The sequence below is a fragment of the Bos grunniens genome, chromosome 11, assembly GCF_055505025.1.
Source record: "Bos grunniens cultivar Pamir isolate PY7600 chromosome 11, Bosgru_T2T1.0, whole genome shotgun sequence".
Lineage (NCBI taxonomy): Eukaryota > Metazoa > Chordata > Mammalia > Artiodactyla > Bovidae > Bos > Bos grunniens.
The window spans coordinates 94222386-94241211 of NC_141175.1; the positions used below are offsets into that span (position 1 = coordinate 94222386).

Consider the following 18826-nt stretch of genomic DNA (forward strand, 5'->3'; position numbering starts at 1 on the left):
TCCCCCAGCGGTCTCCCCTCCTCCTTGCGAAACATGACTTTCTATATTGGAATGCACCCCATGAGGGCTCCCCTATTTATGTTTCCGAATCTGCTTCTGCACCCGACTGACTGCAAGATACTCCAAAGTAGGGGCTGTTTCCCATTGCCGTCTGTCCGCAAGCACCGCGGCTGGCCCTCGATAGGTGGGTGTTCTAGAAACAACACATGAAGAAATGTTTGTCTAAAAAGGGAAAGAGACCCCGCAAAATCAGAAGCGTATCCCGCACGTCTTAGATCTCTTATTTGCGGAATGTGTTTTCCCTCCCCGCTCCTCATTCACTTGAAACCCACTGTTCTAATCAGGGCCAAGAGGAAACCTGGACGTGCCTTGGCAGCAGGGTAAGGACTGCGGCGCCTGCGGCTTCGCTGGGAAGTCGGACCTGCTCCGCCCCACCCCTAATTTCCCGCGCTCCGCGATCATTGGCTGTTCTCAGGGATGGGCGGGCCCCCGCTGCAAGGTGCCTTGCGACCCGGGACTCTGCGGGCGGCGTGCGCGGAGCGCGAAGAGCTACGTGGATTCTGCGCTAGAGCTGCCGGCAATGCCGGGAGACAGCGTTCCCGCCAGGTATACAACCCCGGAGGCGACTAGAGCCGGAGCTCGGAGCTCCGTCTCCTCGACTTCCGTGGCGCCGCTGGTTACCGACCCACTGAAGAGGTGAGCGCCTACCGGGCTCCCCGCCCCCTCCTGTGCTCAGGGGAAGTTGGCAGTGGGCGGACAAGCAAGGACGGGCAGGCAGGTAGGGTCCAGGCTAAGGCATCGTCGCGTCGTGGGGTTAGGACAGCGCACCCCACTCAACCTCCGACTGTCACTCCCGGGTCGACTGGTCTTTAGCGCTAAGCAAGTTGTGTTTGCGGAGGCTCCCAGCTGGTCAGCTAGCGGTGGAACGCCTCACCGGCATTCGCCTCTTGACTTCGCGGTCCCGGTAACTCTTCTTAGATCCAGACGCGCGCAGTGGACGCCGCGCTGTGCGGGTGGGTCTGGGAAACAGCGATTAAATAAACGATAAGTTACACTGAGAGGTCTTGGGATGGGAGTGGGGTGATGAGGGGTCGCCAGATAGCCTCGTGTTCGACTGGAGTCAGTGAGATAGCTCGGATGAACTCAAGCTCTTTTTAAAGAAATTAATCTGTGGAATTGCATAATATGCTGTATCTCAGCCAAAAATAGTGTTTGATGTCAAGGTAGTCACTTGAAGTCAACACTGATAATAGTCAAAATAATACGTTTTGAGCTTTCTTATTTTAGAATAATAGATTTCTCTCAGAGGAATTTCTTGAAGTACAGGAAAATAAAAGAAACCATGTGAACTGTTTTGAGTTTTGTTTTTTTTTTAAGCCATCATTTTTGAGGGATAAATGGCAGCCAGCTCCAGTATTCTTGCCTGGAGAATTCTATGGACAGGGAAGCCTGGTTGGCTGCAGTCCGTGGGGTCGCAGAGAGTCGGACACGACTGAGTGACTGACACACTCCTTCCCGTTTGCTTAGGCTTGTTTTCACCCACAACCGCATACCCAGGTTCCGGAGTTTGGAACTGAGTAAAAAGGCGCGTGCGCCGCCGCTCGGGTCCCACAGGGCGACCGGGAAATCGGCCACGCCCCGCAGCCCGGCAAGGCGGCCGACGCTGGTTTGTCCTCAGAGCGGGAAGGAATAGCCGCCCGCCCGGCTGCGGGTTGCAGTGATCTGCGTGTTTCCCGGGTCCCCAGGAAGCCGAGCTGCACACCTGTTAGGACACAGCTCAAGTCTCACTCAGTCTGGGGGGCACTTTCTTTTCACCTTTGTGTAAGAGTCTTGTCTCTGGTCCTTAGAGCAATTTAAAGAAATTGCTCTGACAATCCAGTCCCAGTTCTGTCCTGCCTTCTCCCAGTCTATGGCTTTTGTTGCGAGTTGACAGGAGCCAGGAGTGAAGAGAATGAAACACATTTTGCAGAACGGAATTCTGGTATTACGCCTGGTATTATGTCATGATTCTTGGCGCTGGTTTCCGGTTCGAATTCTGGTGACATTGTTTCAGTCGGCTTTGTCCTTTTACAAGCCCCTGTGAGTTTAGTTTCAGTCAAAAAGGAATGCTTATTTCTTATCCTGTAAGGGTTAGGAAAAGGGATTGCTGGCATGAGAAAAAGGTTCTGGAATTTAGTCTGCCTCCTTCCGAGATTCAGATTATGGATTTTTTAAAATGAGGGCATATTGGAGATTTCTATGTAGAATAGTGTAATTCTTGTTCTTATCAGGGAGTTGGAAAAAATAGAATGCCACTTTTTATTAAGTGATTAGAAAAAGTATATATACTTGAAACACTTTAAAATTCAGAATATTTCTGTTCTTTCTCTTGTAAAATAAAAAAGGACCCTTAGTTTATATTTTCAGTAAGTCTCTTTTTGCATGTGCTCAAGGGACTTGGGTTGTGTTTGGCCACCCCTAGTTGTCCTGATTCCGAGTGACTTCTTATTTGAATTTGAAGTGTATTTTAGGGAAGGTAGTTGAGAGAGCTATAAATGTGGTGAATTAATACCTTTTGTTTCTGGGCACATTTTGTGACGGCCAGGAAAAGTTATTTGGCACTCATGAGAATGTTTTTGTTGCTGTTTAGTCACTAAGTTCTGTAGGACACTCTTCCAACCCACGAACTATAGCCTGGCAGGCTCCTCTGTCCATGGAATTTCTTAGGCAAGAATGGGCTGCCCTTTCCTTCTCTAGGGGATCTTCCCTACCCAGGGATCGAACCCACATCTGAATTGGCAGGTGAATTCTTTACCACTGAGCCATTAGGGAAGCCAATATGTAAGAACAGAATGGTTTAAAGAATTTGTTGGGGATTGCTCTTTTTGAAAAAAATTATGTTGTGTTCATTATAATTTCTGGAATTTTATAGTATGCTGTATCTCACCCAAGAATAGTTTTTGATGTCAATGTAAGTCATCAGAATGCAACACTGACACTTGTTTCTTAAAATAATGTTTTGAACTTTCTTATTTTATGGTAACAATATATTTTTCATTAAAGAAATTTCCCCAAATACAGACAAAATAATATATATTGTTTGAATCATCAATTTTGAAAGATTATTTTTTTCCTAATTTACTTCAGCCTGCTACGGCAGCTAAATACCCAGTTCCCAGTTTGGAATGGTGTTAGTGTTGAATATGCAATTTGGGAGATTAAGGGGCTTATTAAAAAAATACTGTTTCTCCATTGAAATGTCAGCACCAGCAGAGGCTATTATGGCATTTTCTTAAAGAAAGGGATGTGATGATAAAATGCTTTAATGATTTTGAATATCATAACCACTAACATTAAATGCTGGAAGTTTTAAAATGACAATATGTAGGAAGGTTTTGAGAACTTAGATCTTTCTGTCATTTCTCAGTGATGTGTTTGAAGCCTCAAGATTTTCCTTGCAGCATTCATGTAAGAGCTGTGGTTTAGTTTCAAGGCTAGTAATCTTCTTTTAGACTTTTTGACATGTTACATGAGCAAAATTTTGCAGTTTAAGATTTGAAGGTTTAGGAGCCTGGTAGGCTGCAGTCCATGGGGTCGCTAAGGGTCGGACACGACTGAGCGACTTCACTTTCACTTTTCACTTTCATGCACTGGAGAAGGAAATGGCAACCTACTCCAGTGTTCTTGCCTGGAGAATCCCAGGGACGGTGGAGCCTGGTGGGCTGTCGTCTCTGGGGTCGCACAGAGTCGGACACGACTGAAGCGACTTAGCAGTAGCAGCAGCAGCAGCAGCATGGTACCTGAGCTCAGAGGTTAAAGTGTCTGCCCGCAATGCAGGAGACCTGGGTTCAATCCCTGGATGGGGAAGATTCCCCTGGAGAAGGAAATGGCAACCCACTCCAGTATTCTTGCCTGGAGAATCCCATGGACGGAGGAGCCTGGTGGGCTACAGTCTACAGGGTTGCACAGAGTTGGACACGACTGAGCAACTTCACTTTCACTTTCATGGTACCTGAGGACTTACAGATGAAATTAGTAAAGCATCCTTTTCATTTCCCTTAAGTACCTTATATTTTCTTTCCCATTACAATTAGGTTTTTGAAAGGCATATCACTCATACTTTAAAAAATTCTTTACTATTTTAGATACACTTGACAATTCCACTAATGGGAATTTATTCCAAGGAATGGATTTGTACACAGGGTTAGTTATTGGATGTTTGTTATGTTGTTTATGATGATGGAACTTTGAAAACACTAATTGTCCCTAAGCAGGGTAATAGTAAAATAAAAGAAATTTGACAAAATGAGAAAATGGTCATAATATAATATCAGGATAAAAAAGAATAAATTCTTTAAATTTCTGAACATATCCTATTTTGGGTAAAAGAAGTATGAAAAGATTGAATTGTAGTGAAGAGTATACTTGATTCAACTTGCCACTTTGAGAGAAATTCTTCTGCATAGTATAGTGCTAAATTGGAAGAAGGAAAAAGAAAAGGCTGTGTTCACATATCTAGGCATTGAAACCATTCTATTTCTGAAATAATCATCGAATACCTAGAGATGAATGGGGAGTTTTCAAGTGTCCCTGCTTATCCACAAGGTTTACTCCTTTTTACTTTATTTGAGCCTTTTAGTCTTATTATAGATTAATAGATTTATTGTGAGGATTAAAAGACTGACAAGTAGGTTCTCAGGTTGGCATGTAAGTATGCAAGTTCAAAATGTGTGATAGGATTGCACTGATGTACATCAAAATGTTAAAAGTTATCTCTGGAGAGATGAGATTTGGGGGTATTGTTTTTAGTATTTTTATTATTTCCCAAGATGTTGAAAAAAATGTATTTTAATTTTATACCAAGATAAAGAAGTATGACTTAAAAGTTTTTTTCCAAGTAGTCAGTCATTTCACAGGGCTAAAGATCAGAAAGTTAAAAAATGATGTACAATGGAAAGGCTCCCTCTTTTGCCTGTTCTTCATCTTCTCAATTCCCATTCCTTCAATTTGCCTACCTTGAGTAGTCATTATTACTAGTTTATTGCTTGTCCTCCAGAGATATTTCATGCATTTCCGTATCAAAATGGATTTACATTTCCCCTTCTTAAATGTATTTGTAGTTTTCTTCCATTGCTTTTTCCACTGGACAGTGTGTCATAGAGATCTTTTCATATCAATATACATATCGTCCTCAATAAATTTTTTTTCTAAAAAATGATTGTCACAGAAAGAAAGAAATATCTTATCACAGAAATGTCACAGAAATATCTTAGCTTTATTAAGATAGAAAATGGACCTTGATCAAAACGCTGAAGGGGCAATTAAAAGAAGAATTTTCCTCATGGTTGTTGGACAAGGCTCTCTTGCTTAGTGAAGAGGAAATCACTTTGAGTACTGATGTAAGGAACTGTAAAACCTTGCAGTTTAATTAACCAATAAATTATTTTTTAAATGTTACTGCAAGATCAAAGTAACAATATATGTCATTGAAAAATAAGTCAGTTCTTAAAAGTTTACCACAGAAATATGGAACACATTCCTTATTTCTTTCCTGGGAGGCAAATACTTTCAATTCTTACAGGCTTTTCTTCTGTTATTTACCTCTGTCTTTCTAAAAAATACTTTATAACTACTTCTTGACTAAAATTATTTAATGGCTTTTTTGATAAATTGAGAACTGATAACTTAAGATGAGAATTTAGCTCCTTTTCTCTCTATTCTATTTTGACTTCTTCCATCCTCTCAATTGAGATTTTATTTCAATATTTGGTTAAATCATTAGTTAGGTTTTATATTATTATGACTAGGTAAATATGATTAGCCTTTTAACTGAAGATAAACTAAGATCATTGTTTTATCTTTTCCAGTTATTCAAATACCTTCAAACAAATGCAAGAATCTATCAGCCATTTTTTCCTGTAAGACTTCCTTTCTCTAAATCTCATTCTGTCCTATTTGTTTATTTTAGCAGATTACATTCCATTATAGGTTATTACAAACTGTTGGGTATAATTTCCTGTGCTACATTGTAAATCCTTGTTGCTTATCTGTTTTATGTACAGTAGTTTGTATCTGTTAATCCCATCTCATAAATTTGTTTCTATGTCTGTGAGTCTGCTTCTGTTTTGTATATAGTTGCATTTGTATTACTTGCACATGTAAGTGATATATAGTATTTGTGTTTCTCTGTCTGATTTATTTCACTGCACATAATATTCTCCAGGTCCATCCATGTTGCTGCAAATGGCAAAATTCATTCTCTTTTATGGCTGAATGATATTCCATGGTGTAAGCCAAGAGTTTGTTGATGGGCACTTAGGTTGCTTCCATATTTTGGTTATTATAAATAATGCTACTGTGAATATTGTTTGTTTTTGAATTGGAGTTTTCTTTTTTCTTCTGGATATGTGCCCAGGAGTGGAATTGCTAAATCATATGGGAGTTCGGTTTTGGGGAATTTATTTATTTGTTTTTGGCTGCGCTAGGTCCTTGTTGCTCTTCATGAACTTTCTCTAGTTGCAGTGATGTGGGGCTAGTCTCCGTTGTGGTGCCAGCTTCTCGTTGAGGTGGTCCTCTTGCAGAGCACAGGCTTTAGGCGCACAGATTTCTGTAGTTGCAGCACCTGGCTCAGAAGTTGCAGAACAGGCTCACTTGTGGGTCACAGGCACTAGAGCATGGGCTCAGCCAGTAGTCGCAGCACACAAGCTTAGTTGCTCTGAGGCATGTGGAATCTTCCCAGACCAGGGAATCGAACATGTGTCTCCTCCTTTGGCGGGGGATTCTTACCTGTTGTGCCACAAGGGGAGTCCAGTAGTTCTGTTTTTATAGACCCTAGCTCTAACCTCCATACCTTTTGTAAAGGACGTCCATACTGTTTTTGTTAATGGCTACACCAATTTATATTCCCATGAACAGTGTATAAGGGTTCCCTTTTCTCTACATTCTCGCCAACATTTATTTGTGTGTTAACTTTTTGATAATAGTCATTCTGACCTATGTGAGGTGATAGCTCATTGTGGTTTTGATTTGCATTTCTCTGATAATTAACATTATTGAGCATCTTTTATGTGCCTGTTAGCATATCTTCTTTGGAAAAATGTCTTTGTATTATTTTTTGCCCATTTTTCACTATTGTTTTTAATTGAGTTGTATGAGGTGTTTATGTATTTTGGATATTAACCTCATGTTAGTCCCATCGTTTGCAAATGTTTTCTCCCATTCTGTAGGTTGTCTTTTCATGTTTTTTTCTTAATGGTTTCCTTTGCTGTGCAAAAGCTTTTAAGTTTGATTAGGTCCCATATTTCTTATGCCTTTATTTCTTACGCTTTTGGGAGACTGATCTATGAAAATACTGCAGTGGTTTATGTCAGCTGTGTTTCACCTGTGGCTCCCCAGGTGGCTAAGCAGTAAAGAGTCTGCCTGCCAATGCAGGAGGCTTGAATTAGTCTCTGGTCAGGAAGATTGCCTGGAGAAGGAAATGCCAATCCAGTCCGGTATTCTTGCCTGGGAAATCCCATGGACAGAGGAGCCTAGTGGGCTACAGTCCATGGGATCTCAAAAGAGTCAGAAACGACTTAGCAATTAAATGACAACAACAGTGCTTCACCTGTGTTCTCTTCTAGGAGTTTTATGGTGTCATATCTTACATTTAGTTCTTTAAACCATTTTGAGTTTATTTTTGTATATGAGAAAATGTTCTAGTTTCATTGTTTTACATATAGCTGTACAGCTTTCCCAACACTACTTGTTAAAGAGACTCGCTTTTCTCCAGTGTATGTTCTTTGTTATAGATTAATTGAGCACGGGCTTATTTCTGGGCTCTCTTTTCTGTTTCATTGATCTATATTTATGTTTTTTTGTACCAGTACCATGCTGTTTTGATTACTGTAGCTTTGTAGTGTACTCTGAGGTCTGAAAGAGTTGTACCTCCAGCTTTTTTCCTTTTTCTCAGGTTTTCTTTGGCAACTCTGGATCTTTTGTGGTTCCATATAAATTTTGGAATTATTTGTTCTAGCTCTATGGAAAATGTCATGGGTATTTTGATAGGGATTGATTGCATTAAATCTGTAGATTGGTTTGGATTCTATGGTCATTTTAATGATATTAATTCTTTCAATCCAAAAGCATGGGATATTTTTCCATTTCTTTAAATCATCTTCAGTTTCTTTATCAGTGTTTTATAGTTTTCAATGTATAGATCTTTTATGTCCTTGGTTAACTTTATTACTAGTGTTTTTTTAATGTGATTTTAAGTGGGTTTTTTTTTTTTGCTTTCTCCCTCTGATATTTCATCATTGGTGTATAGAAAGGCAACACATTTCTGTGTATTAATCTTATACCTTGCTACTTTGCTAAAATCATTTATTAGTTTTTGTGTGGAGGCTTTAGGGATAGAGTATCATATCATTTGTAGATAGTGAGTTTTACCTCTTCCCTTCCAATTTGGATACCTTTCTTTCTTTCTTCCTTCCTTCCTCCTTCTGTCCCTTCCTCCCTCCCTTCCTTCCTTCCAATACTGTGTTAAATTAAAGCAGTAACACAGTGGGCATCTTTATTTTGCTCCTGAATTTAGCAGGGAGGCTTACAGCTTTTCACCACTGAGTATTATGTTGGCTGTGAGTTTGTCATAAATGACCTTTACTTTCATCAGACGGGGTACCCTCTGTACCCCGTCTGATGAAAGTTTTTATCATGAATGGATGTTGAATTTTGTGAAGTGCATTTTCTGTGTTTATTAAGATAATCATATGGTTTTTGTCTTTCCCTTTTCCTTTCTCATTCTTCGTACTCTAATCTGGTCTGGTTCTAGGTTTACACCAACCTAAAGATTAGGATTTTTAAAGAGATGAGAAAGGAGATTGACCCATAAAATAAGAATTGGATGCTATGAGGGGACTTCCTGGCAGTCCAGTGGTTAAGACTGTGCTTCCAATGCAGGAGGTTGGGGTCTAATCCCTGGTCAGGGAACTAAGATCCCAAATGTTGCACCGTATGGGCAAAAGAAAAAAATGGAATTGGATCCTATGAAAGAAAGCAATCAGAGAAGGGGAACATGCTCTATAAAATTAAATATATAATAGCCAAGGTGGAACTCTGAACAAAAGGGAGAAGATACCGTTCTCTTGGTTTGGTGCCTAGCTGGGGCTTTCCTTTTTGTCTCTCCTAGTTTGGATCGTTTGTTACATAGATCCTGGTTTGCTTTACTCAGTCACTTTGGTGAAAGACTTAGTCCAATTACTTTCTAAGAAAGGATAAAATTTCTAAGTCCTTGTGTGTCTCAGAAATGCCTTTATTTTACTCTTACACTTGATTCTCAGGCATACTTCTGGTGCTCTTCTTTCTGGTATTCTGAAGTTTTATGCTTGTGTCACCTTACTAAGGCTCTTTTTTTCATTTATTGGGCTTTGATGCTTTCAACCTTTTTCCCCCTAGTCTGCTGAAATTTATTTTGGAAATTCTTTCTTTCCATTTAAAATGTTCTCTTTTTTTTGGCCACAATTCATGTCTTGAGGGATCTCAGTTCCCTGACCAGGGCTTGAACCCGGGCCATGGCAGTGAAAGCTCAGAAGTAATCACTAGGCCACCAGGAAACTCCCTATTCTTTTTCTTTGGTGTTTTAGACCTCCTGGATTGATCCTTTAGTTTTCTTCTCCTGTTTTTTTTTTTTTTTTTTTTAAATCCTTCTCTCTCTCTCTTTTTGTCAACTTCTCAAGGCAATTTTTTCAACTCAATCTTTTAGCACTTCTATTTACTATTAAATTTTGATTATTGCATTTTTAACTTTAACCTTTTTCTCTAATTGCTTCTTTTCATGCATTCTGCTCTTATTTTATAGATGTATTTTCTTATCTTTTAAAAGATATTAGTTATAGTTTAATTTTTTGAGTTTTCTTTTGCTTTTTTCATTGTTTCTGCCCATTGTGGTCCTTTTTCCTGTTTGGCTTTTCTGTTTCTCCAGGGAGAAGCCTCCAGTACTCTGTAGTGTGGGAATAATCCTTGGTGTTGACATTCTGGCAGGACCAATAAAGGGGAATATGTTGAGATTACCTGAGACTACCCCCCAGGAGTTCCTGGGTGGTCCAGTGGCTAAGACTCTGCACTCCGAATGCAAGGGACCTGGCTTCAGTACTAGTCAAGGCATAGATCTCATGTGCCACAAGTAAGACCTGGTGCAGCCAAATTTAAAAAAAGAAAGGCTACCCCCACAGTTCAGTGATCTGCTAAGAGGACCTTAGCATGTAGACATACTGTGCGTGTGTATGCTCACACTCTCAGTCACTAAGTTGTGTCCGACTCTTTGAGACCTCATGACCACCATGCTCCTCTGTCCATGGGCTTTTGTAGGCAAGGATACTGGAGTGGGTTGCCATTTCCTCCTCTAGGGGATCTTCCCTACCCGGGGATTGAACCTGCATCTCCTGCATTGGCAGCTGGACTGAGCCACCTGGAAGCTGTGATTTAATACAGTGAGAGGATATAGCATAAAACTGGCAAAGGGAAAAGGGAGGTGAGGCAAAGTCCAAAAGAAAGTAGGTGCAAACTTCCAGAGTCCTCTCCCACTGGAGTGACTGAGGCTCTGCTGAATTGCTCCAACACTGAATAGTAGCAACACGTGTGAAGTGTTGTCCATCAGGGGAGCTCATTTGTGACTTAGTACCCCGGGTTTTTACTGGGTGCTGCTCACATAGGTACCCTCTGCATAGCACACACCAAAATTCTAGACTCCCAGAAGGAAAGCAAGTCTTCTGCACAAATCGCATTGTTTGTGTTTCAGTTCAGTTCAGTTCAGTCACTCAGTTGTGTCTGACTCTTTGTGACCCCATGAATCGCAGCACGCCAGGCCTCCTTGTCCATCACCAACTCCCAGAGTCCACCCAAACCCATGTCCATCAAGTCGGTGATGCCATCCAACCATCTCATCCTCTGTCGTCCCCTTCTCCTCCTGCCCTCAATCTTTCCCAGCATCAGGGTCTTTTCAAATGAGTCAGCTCTTTGCATCAGGTGGCCAAAGTATTGGAGTTTCAGCTTCAACATCAGCTTTTGTTTGTGTTTAGGTGCATTAAACCACACGTATCAGTTAGGGGATGATGGGAACCTTGAAATCAGAGTTTTGCCATACAAGGGCTAGCCTTGCAAACAGGCCTTTCAAAAGGAGAGCAGTCATAGGCCTACTCTGTGAGTTCTTTCCTGCATAGGAACTGAAGGCCCCACAGTTTAACATACAGTTGGCACTTGGACAATGTGGAATTGGACTGTGCAGGTCCACTTGTACATGGATGTTTTTCAGTAATTATATTGGAAAAATGGAGATTTATGACAATTTGAGAAACTGGCAGAATGAATATCATATATGTAGATACTGTGCCTATCCTTAGATAAGCATAAGGTGAGTGATATTTAATATAAAATGAATCATGTGTTAGTTTTTTTACTGTTTTATAACTTCAATTTCAAAGAATTACATTACCCATTACAGTATTGTATGCCTGTCTCTTCCTTTCGCCTGATTGGATCAGCCTATTATCACAGGTAAGTGGTTTCTTTGGACTAGGAAAATGGCAACCCAGTCCAGTATTCTTGCCTGGAAATTTTCATGGACAGAAGAGCCTGGTGGGCTTCAGTCCACGGGGTTGCAAAGAGTCAGACAGGACTGAGTGACTGAGCACACACACAGGTGTTTTATGGGAAAAGATAGCAATGTTTCCAATATTGTATTATGAATGTGACTGTAATATTGTATGCCATAAAAATGTTATAATGACTTATTCATTAGTGGATAGGCTAACTGTAAAGCAATAGCATTGATTACCCTGGGCTACCATAAGACAGTCGTGTTGCTTCTTTGTCATTACTAATGCATGAATTGTTATACCTATAAATATACATTTCTTTTTCACATTATCTTTTCATTTTTGATGTTTAGTGTTAATAATACATTAGATATCTGCTGTGTTTTGTATAAGACAATATGATGTAGGTACTGATGATTCTTTAAGATGTATACTTACAGTGTCAATAAATACAGTATAGAGCTGTAAATGTATTTTCCCTTCCTTATGATTTTCTTTTTTTAATGTATTTTTAAAATTTTTAGTTGGAGGATAATTGCTTTACAATGGTGTGTTGGTTTCTGCCATACAACAAGGTGAAGCAGCCATAAGGGTGCACATATCCCTTCTCCATCCCACCCCTTCAGGTGGTTGCAGAGCACCGGGCTGAGCTCCCTGTCTTACACAGAAACTTCCCACTAGCTATCTGTGTTACGCCCCACTGTCTTCTTCCTCCCCCACCATGTTCACAAGTCTGTTCTCTAGGTCTGTGTCTCTGTTCCTGCCCTGCAAGTTGGTTCACTAGTACCATTTTTCTACATTTTCATATATATGTGTTAATATACAATATTTTTCTCTTTCTGTATGACAGTCTCTAGGTTCGTCCGCCTCAGTTCAACTGACTCAAATTCATTAATTTTCTTAATAACATTTTCTTTTCTCTAGCTACTTTATTGTAAAAGTACAGTACATAATACATAAAACATAAAAAACATGTGTTAATCAACTGTTTGTGTTATTGGTAAGGCTTCCAGTCACAGTAAGCCATTAGCAGTTAGGTTTTGTGGGAGTCAAAAGTTGTAGGTGGATTTTTCACTGCGTGGGGATGGGGGTCAGTGTCCCTGACCCCACATTGTTTAAGAGGCAACTGTACAGGGTTTCTCTTAACCTCCTTGTCTTCTGCCTAGTGGCCTATCCTTGTCCTCTACTGGTGACCTGGAGGCTGGAGCCTTTCACCTACTGTAGGGCTGACGGTCACCTGTTTGAAACAGGGTAAGAGAGTGGCTCTGAGTGAGTGAATAGCCAACATTTTGCTATTGACTTGTCCTATAACTAGGACCACTAATATGGTCTGGGTGTTCCTGAGATCCTTTTCATACTAACACATGATGTTTGCCTTTTTCTTACAAGCATACAATGAAGTTTTCTAGAGGCCTATAGTGTTATAATATACAGAATGCAGAAATATAAAGCAATGCCACTCTTCTCACTAATTTATTTTTTGTTTTGGAAAATATAGTTACTTTTTCTTAAAAATCATGAGGTTATTTTTAAATGGACTAAAATTTTTAAATAATTAAAATTTCTCAGTTTTTTCTTAAGATAATAAATCTAATAACTACATATAACCCACATAAGCAAAAGTTCTTTGGAGTATCAATGCTTTTTAATTATTGTAGGTCCTTGGACCAAAAAGCTTGAGAAACCTACGTATTGCATTTTTCTGAGTCTTGCAGTTTGTCCTTTTGCTAGTTGTCTATCTATACCTGTGTTGTCCAGTTTGGTAGCGACTAGCCACATATTTAACTTTTAAATATAAGTTAATTAAAATGAAATAAAATAAAAATTCTGTTTCAGTTGTACCAAATTTCAAGTGGTCAATAACCACACGTGGGTAGTGGCTACTATAATGGACAACAGATCTAGAGCATTTTTATCACTGCAGAAATTTCTGTTAGACAGTGCTGATCAAAGCTGTTAACATTTAGAAGCTGTTCTTATTTCTTCCCCTTATGCTTTTCTACTCTCACGTTCTTTGCTTACATCATGATAGCTGAGCACATAAACATATATTATTGGTTCATAAAACATTTCATCATCAGATGATTATGGGACAGGCTTTCCTAGTGCACACACCCATGTGAAATTATGTAACTCACCACCTGGCTGGGACATGAACCTAGCCAAAATCCATGGTCTTTTAACTGAGATCACATACCTGGTTTCAGGACTTAATGAGGCGCAGGTTCTTGATGTCTTATCACAGAAAGAATTCAGTGAGAGACAAAGTGATAGGTAAGAAATAGATTGATTTAGACAACACACTCCACAGAGTGTGGGTCATCTCAGAAGGCAAGAGGCCTCAGGATATGGGGTTGTCGGTTTTTATAGGGGTGGGTATTTTCATAGGCTAATGAGTGAGGTGTCTTCTAGGTATTTTGGGGAGGGGGTGGGGATTTCCAGGAATTTGGCCACTGCTCACTTTTTGACTTTTGATGGCCAGCCTTGGTACTGTCATGGCACCTAAGGCTGTGTATGTGTCATTTATCTTGCTGATGTGTTACAATGAGCATATACTGAAGCTCAAGGTTTAGTGGGAGTTGACTTGTCCGCCATGTTGAACCTTTTTGGTTCTAAATGTCATGTCTGGGCTATGTCATTCTTTTAAATGTTGTGCCCTTACTCTTTCCCCTCTGTTACAGTTGTAACATCTTTTACTTTTTGTTTGTTTTTGGCTGTGCTGGGCCTTCACTGCTGGGAGGGCTAGTTGCGGTGAGTTGGGGCTACTCTCTCACATCTAGGCGTGTGAACCAGACAGAGTTCACATGCCTAGATGCAAGAATTGTTGTGCACCACTATCAGTTTTCTTCAGTAGAAACTGAAGAAATAGCTCAATAGCAATCAAAGGCTAGAATCCGATAATCTGGTAGAGTGTGATCCCGATGCAGCATAGTTTTCCAAAGAAGCACACGTTTTTCTCTTACAAAACTCATCCAGTGACGTCTGGATTTTAATTTGCCTACTTGTGTAAAATTGCTGCAGGGAAGAACTAATTCTGACTCCATGTTGGATCTGTTTCTTTGAGTTTATTTACCTTTTGCTTTTTTTTAAATTTTTATTGCAGTCATACATCATGGCCTGCCTCAGGGAACCCTGCCCTGCTACCTGACTGTTGAAGTGCTTTTATTAGAGACAGTCTGACCTGGCCTACCTGTGAATGGCTGCTGCTGCTGCTGCTAAGTAGCTTCAGTTGTGTCCGACTCTGTGCGACCCCATAGATGGCAGCCCACCCGGCTCCCCTGTTCCTGGGATTCTCCAGGCAAGAACACTGGAGTGGGTTGCCATTTCCTTCTCCAATGCATGAAAGTGAAAAGTGAAAGTGAAGTCGCTCAGTCGTGTCCAACTCTTAGCGACCCTATGGACTGCAGCCTACCAGACTCCTCCATCATGGGATTTTCCAGGCAAGAGTACTGGAGTAGGGTGCCATTACCTTCTCCAGTGAATGGCTGCAGACAAGAAAAAATTAACACATCCCCTCTTATTTTGCAAGATAAATAGATTTTTTTACTTTACTTCCTCACCTCTTCTCCTTCTCTGTCCTATAAAAGAACATCATATCCAGACCCTGATGAGTTGATATTTGGAGACGTTGTTGTTATTGTTCAGTCACTACCTAAGTCATGTCCGACTCTTTGAGACCCCATGAATTGCAGAATGCCAGGCTTCCCTGTCAGAGAAGGCCATGGCACCCCACTCCAGTACGCTTGCCTGGAAAATCCCATGGATGGAGGAGCCTGGTGGGCTGCAGTCTGTGGGGTCGCTAAGAGTCGGACATGACTGAGCGACTTCACTTTCACTTTTTGCTTTCATGCATTAGAGAAGGAAACGGCAACCCACTCCAGTGTTCTTGCCTGGAGAATCCCAGGGACGGGGGAGCCTGGTGGGCTGCCGTCTATAGGGTTGCACAGGGTCGGACACGACTGAATCGACTTAGCAGCAGCAGCAGCAGGCTTTCCTGTCCTTGACTGTCTCCCAGAGTTTGCTCAAATTCATGTCCATTGAGTCAGTGATGTCATCCAACCATCTCATCCTCTGTCACCCCCTTCTGTTGCCCTCAGTCTTTCTCAGCATTAGGGTCTTTTCCAATGAGTCAGCTCTTTAGCTTCGGCATCAGTCTTCCAATGAAGATTTGGGGTTGATTTCCTTTAGGATTGACTGGTTTTATCTCCTTGCTCTCCTAGGAGCTCTAAAGAGTCTTCTCCAGTACCACAATTTGAAAGCATCAATTCTGCGGCGCTCAGTCTTCTTTATGGTCCAACCCTCACATCCGTAGATTTGGAGACATTAGTCTGCCGTCTTCTCGGGTCAGCCACCTTTCTAAATAAAGTCATATTCCTTGCCTCAACACCTCACCTCTTGGTTAATTGGTCTGTCATGTGGTGAGCAGAGCAAGCTTGGACCTGGTAACAAAATGATCTATGTGAAAATTCTGGTTGACAGAGAGGTTACAGCTAACATTGAAATGAGTAAATTTGTATTCTGGATTCATTTTGTTTGCTAGGTTACTTGCTTGTTTTAAGCAAGTTGTTTAGCTTTATAAGGCAAATCAGTGATGAGCTAAATAGATAATTTAGCTTCTTACTTTGTTCCCAGACTGGTTTCCCTACCAGTGCTGAGAGTGACTGGCAACTTTTAAAAATTCAACACTGCCTGGAGCTTGGAGGACATAGTAAGCCTCAGTCCTGTGTTTTCACTAGAGAGACAGCCTTGTACATAGTGAACCATTACACAGTGTGATAGGTACTGCCCCAGAGGTGGGAAGGTGTGATGTAGAATCACAAACTAGGAAGCAGTGAAATTTGGCTGGAGAGTTAACATTTTGTCAGGGCTTTGAGGACAACTAGAATTTAACCAGAATGATTTTTCTATTCATACAAATATGAGAACTTCCAATTGTATTTCTAAGTAAAAAGCCAGTCTCCTAGTTGGTCCCCAGATCTAGCCTCCCAGTTGATCCCCAGACCTAGCCTCCCTTATACATATTGTATAAGGATTGCTCTGTATACCTGTATACATAGTGATGGAAGTGGCCGTGTATAGAGTCTAAGATTTGGTCGTAAAAGACATTGCCGCTTCCATGTGGTCTCTTGGTGTACTTGCTCTGAGTGTAACTGACTGTCGTGTTGTGGGAACACTTAAGCAGCCCGGTGAAGAGGCTCATATGGGAAGAAATCAAGTCTACTCTGGGCCAGTGGCCACCCAGCCGAAGAGTATTTCCTAGCTTCCCTGGAACCTAGGTTTATCTTTGTGACTAAGTTCTTGAGAGCAGAAGAGATATGTGCAATTTCTAGTACTTGCCTTTAAAACATACGTTTGCAGTCTTTTTTTCATTATCACTTCTGTAAGGAGCCTTCTTAGATATTTTTATCTCAAATTGCCCCCATGAAAATTTAATACCATAGATATATCATATCTGTTTATGCACTGTATGTAAATATCTGTGCTTTAGCATAAAAAGGACTAAAGTTTTTTTTGCCCTTCTGCCACCCATGAACCAGCGTTTGCCCTTTGGGGGCATTGTGTCCTTTCTGAGAATGCACATTTTAAAGGACTGGGTTTGTTCTCCCCTTCTTTGAGTTTGTTCTCTGTCTTCCTTCTTGTGGACAGAATTGTGTAGTGAGCTAACTTCAATTAGGCAGACAAAAGGAGAATGTAAGCAACAAAACAGAGGGAACTTGGAAGCTTAGGCAGCATCACAGGCCAAAGCTGCTGGCCTGTGACTAGACAGCTAACTGAGAAAGAAACTTACTCTGGTCTCATCAGACTCATATATCGATAATTTGCTACAGTTTTGTTTTGTTGCGTTTTTCAACCATTAGTTTTGTCATAGTAGAGTGTACTAGAACTGAGAGTGTACTAGGAGCACATACAGGATCTTCATGAACATTTTAAGGTACATTTCAGAAAAACGTGAGAAAAAAATATTTGAGAATTTAATTCTCCAAACTTCAATAAAATAATAGAAGGGGATAAAAAAGGCAAAGAGAGTGGAACAGGAGACCACAGTAATTTCAAGAACCGTTTAGAATATTGAAAGTTATTTTAGGGCAGTGATCCCCAAAATGTAATCTCTGGGGCAGCAGTATCAGTATTATATGGGCACTTACCGGAAATGCAGATCCTTAGGCCTCTCACCTCAGACCTACTAAATCAGAAACCCTAGGGTGGAGCCCAGTAATCTCTTTTAACGGACTCTCCAAAATGATTCTGATGTGTGTTCAAATTTGAGCAGCATTTCCTTCAAAGAATGGAGAGCCCCTTGAAAAGTTAGCCAGTTCACAGTGTTGTCCTTCCCTCACCCTCCACGCTCACTATTTGTTGGCTCTAGGGGCCAGAGAAGATGGGAATGAGACGTGCAAGCAGGAGTATCCTTTCGCCTTGGGGTGACCACCGTTAACATTCTGGTTACCGTCTTTTCATGCATTTCTGTATGTGTGTACATGTGCATATCTTTTAATTTTATACGTATGAGATTGTATTGATATTTTAATAGTCACTTTTTAGTTAATCGTTCTCTTCTTACATTCCACATCTTAGCAATGTGGTCTTATATTAGCAAGATAATATATACATTTCAGCAAAATTTAGTTTATAAATATTTATAATTATATTGCTGAAATATAAATATTATTTAGCTATACTTTTTAATGCATATATATATATCATATATAGACACAACCCACAATTTTTTGTCTTTTGAGGTAATTCATGAATCAAATTTTCTATTGTTGAGTCAATTTTTATAATTTATAGTTTGCTGAGAAGTCATGTGTGTTCTTTTGATTTTCAAATTTGTTGTCTAGGGTTGCATGTGATTATCTCTTGCAGTTTATTTAGTCTCTTTTATATCTTCTTTCTTCAGCCATCTCCCTTCTTCCCCACTCTTTACTAAAATCAGGGTTTTGGTTTTTTGTTCTTTCAAAGAACAAAGTTTTGGATTTATATATCCTTGCTGTTATTTTTAAAATTTACTCTTACATTTATCAATTCCTGCTTCTTGTTGTATTCTGTTTTTTATCCTTTTTCCTTACTTTGAATAATAATTTCTTTACATTTTTTAAAGCCTATTTAATGATGAAAGCATTTAAGACTCTAAAATTTCCTCTGAGGACTGTTTTAGTTTTTAAAGTAATATCTCATTGGTCTAAATCTTTTTTCTTTTCATCACCTTCTAAATGGTTTGTAACTTCATTTCTGATTTCTTTGCTCCAAATAATATTTAGTAGTATGTTTGTTAA

The 18826-nt window shown here is 40.2% G+C and overlaps 1 protein-coding gene across 6 annotated transcripts in view; it reads left to right on the forward strand.

Moving 5' to 3' along the window:
- Positions 1-478: 478 nt before the first annotated feature.
- ZNF638 (zinc finger protein 638) overlaps positions 479-18826 on the forward strand; it is a 143745-nt gene continuing 125397 nt past the window's right edge. For 2 of the 6 annotated variants that reach the window (XM_086323860.1, XM_086323861.1), the window contains exon 1: positions 479-696. In XM_086323860.1, the coding sequence (XP_086179986.1) occupies positions 581-696 (116 nt within the window). In that variant the 5' untranslated portion in view covers positions 479-580. The remainder of the gene's footprint in view (positions 697-18826) is intronic. The other 4 variants (XM_086323873.1, XM_086323874.1, XM_086323862.1 and 1 more) reach the window with 3 other exon arrangements.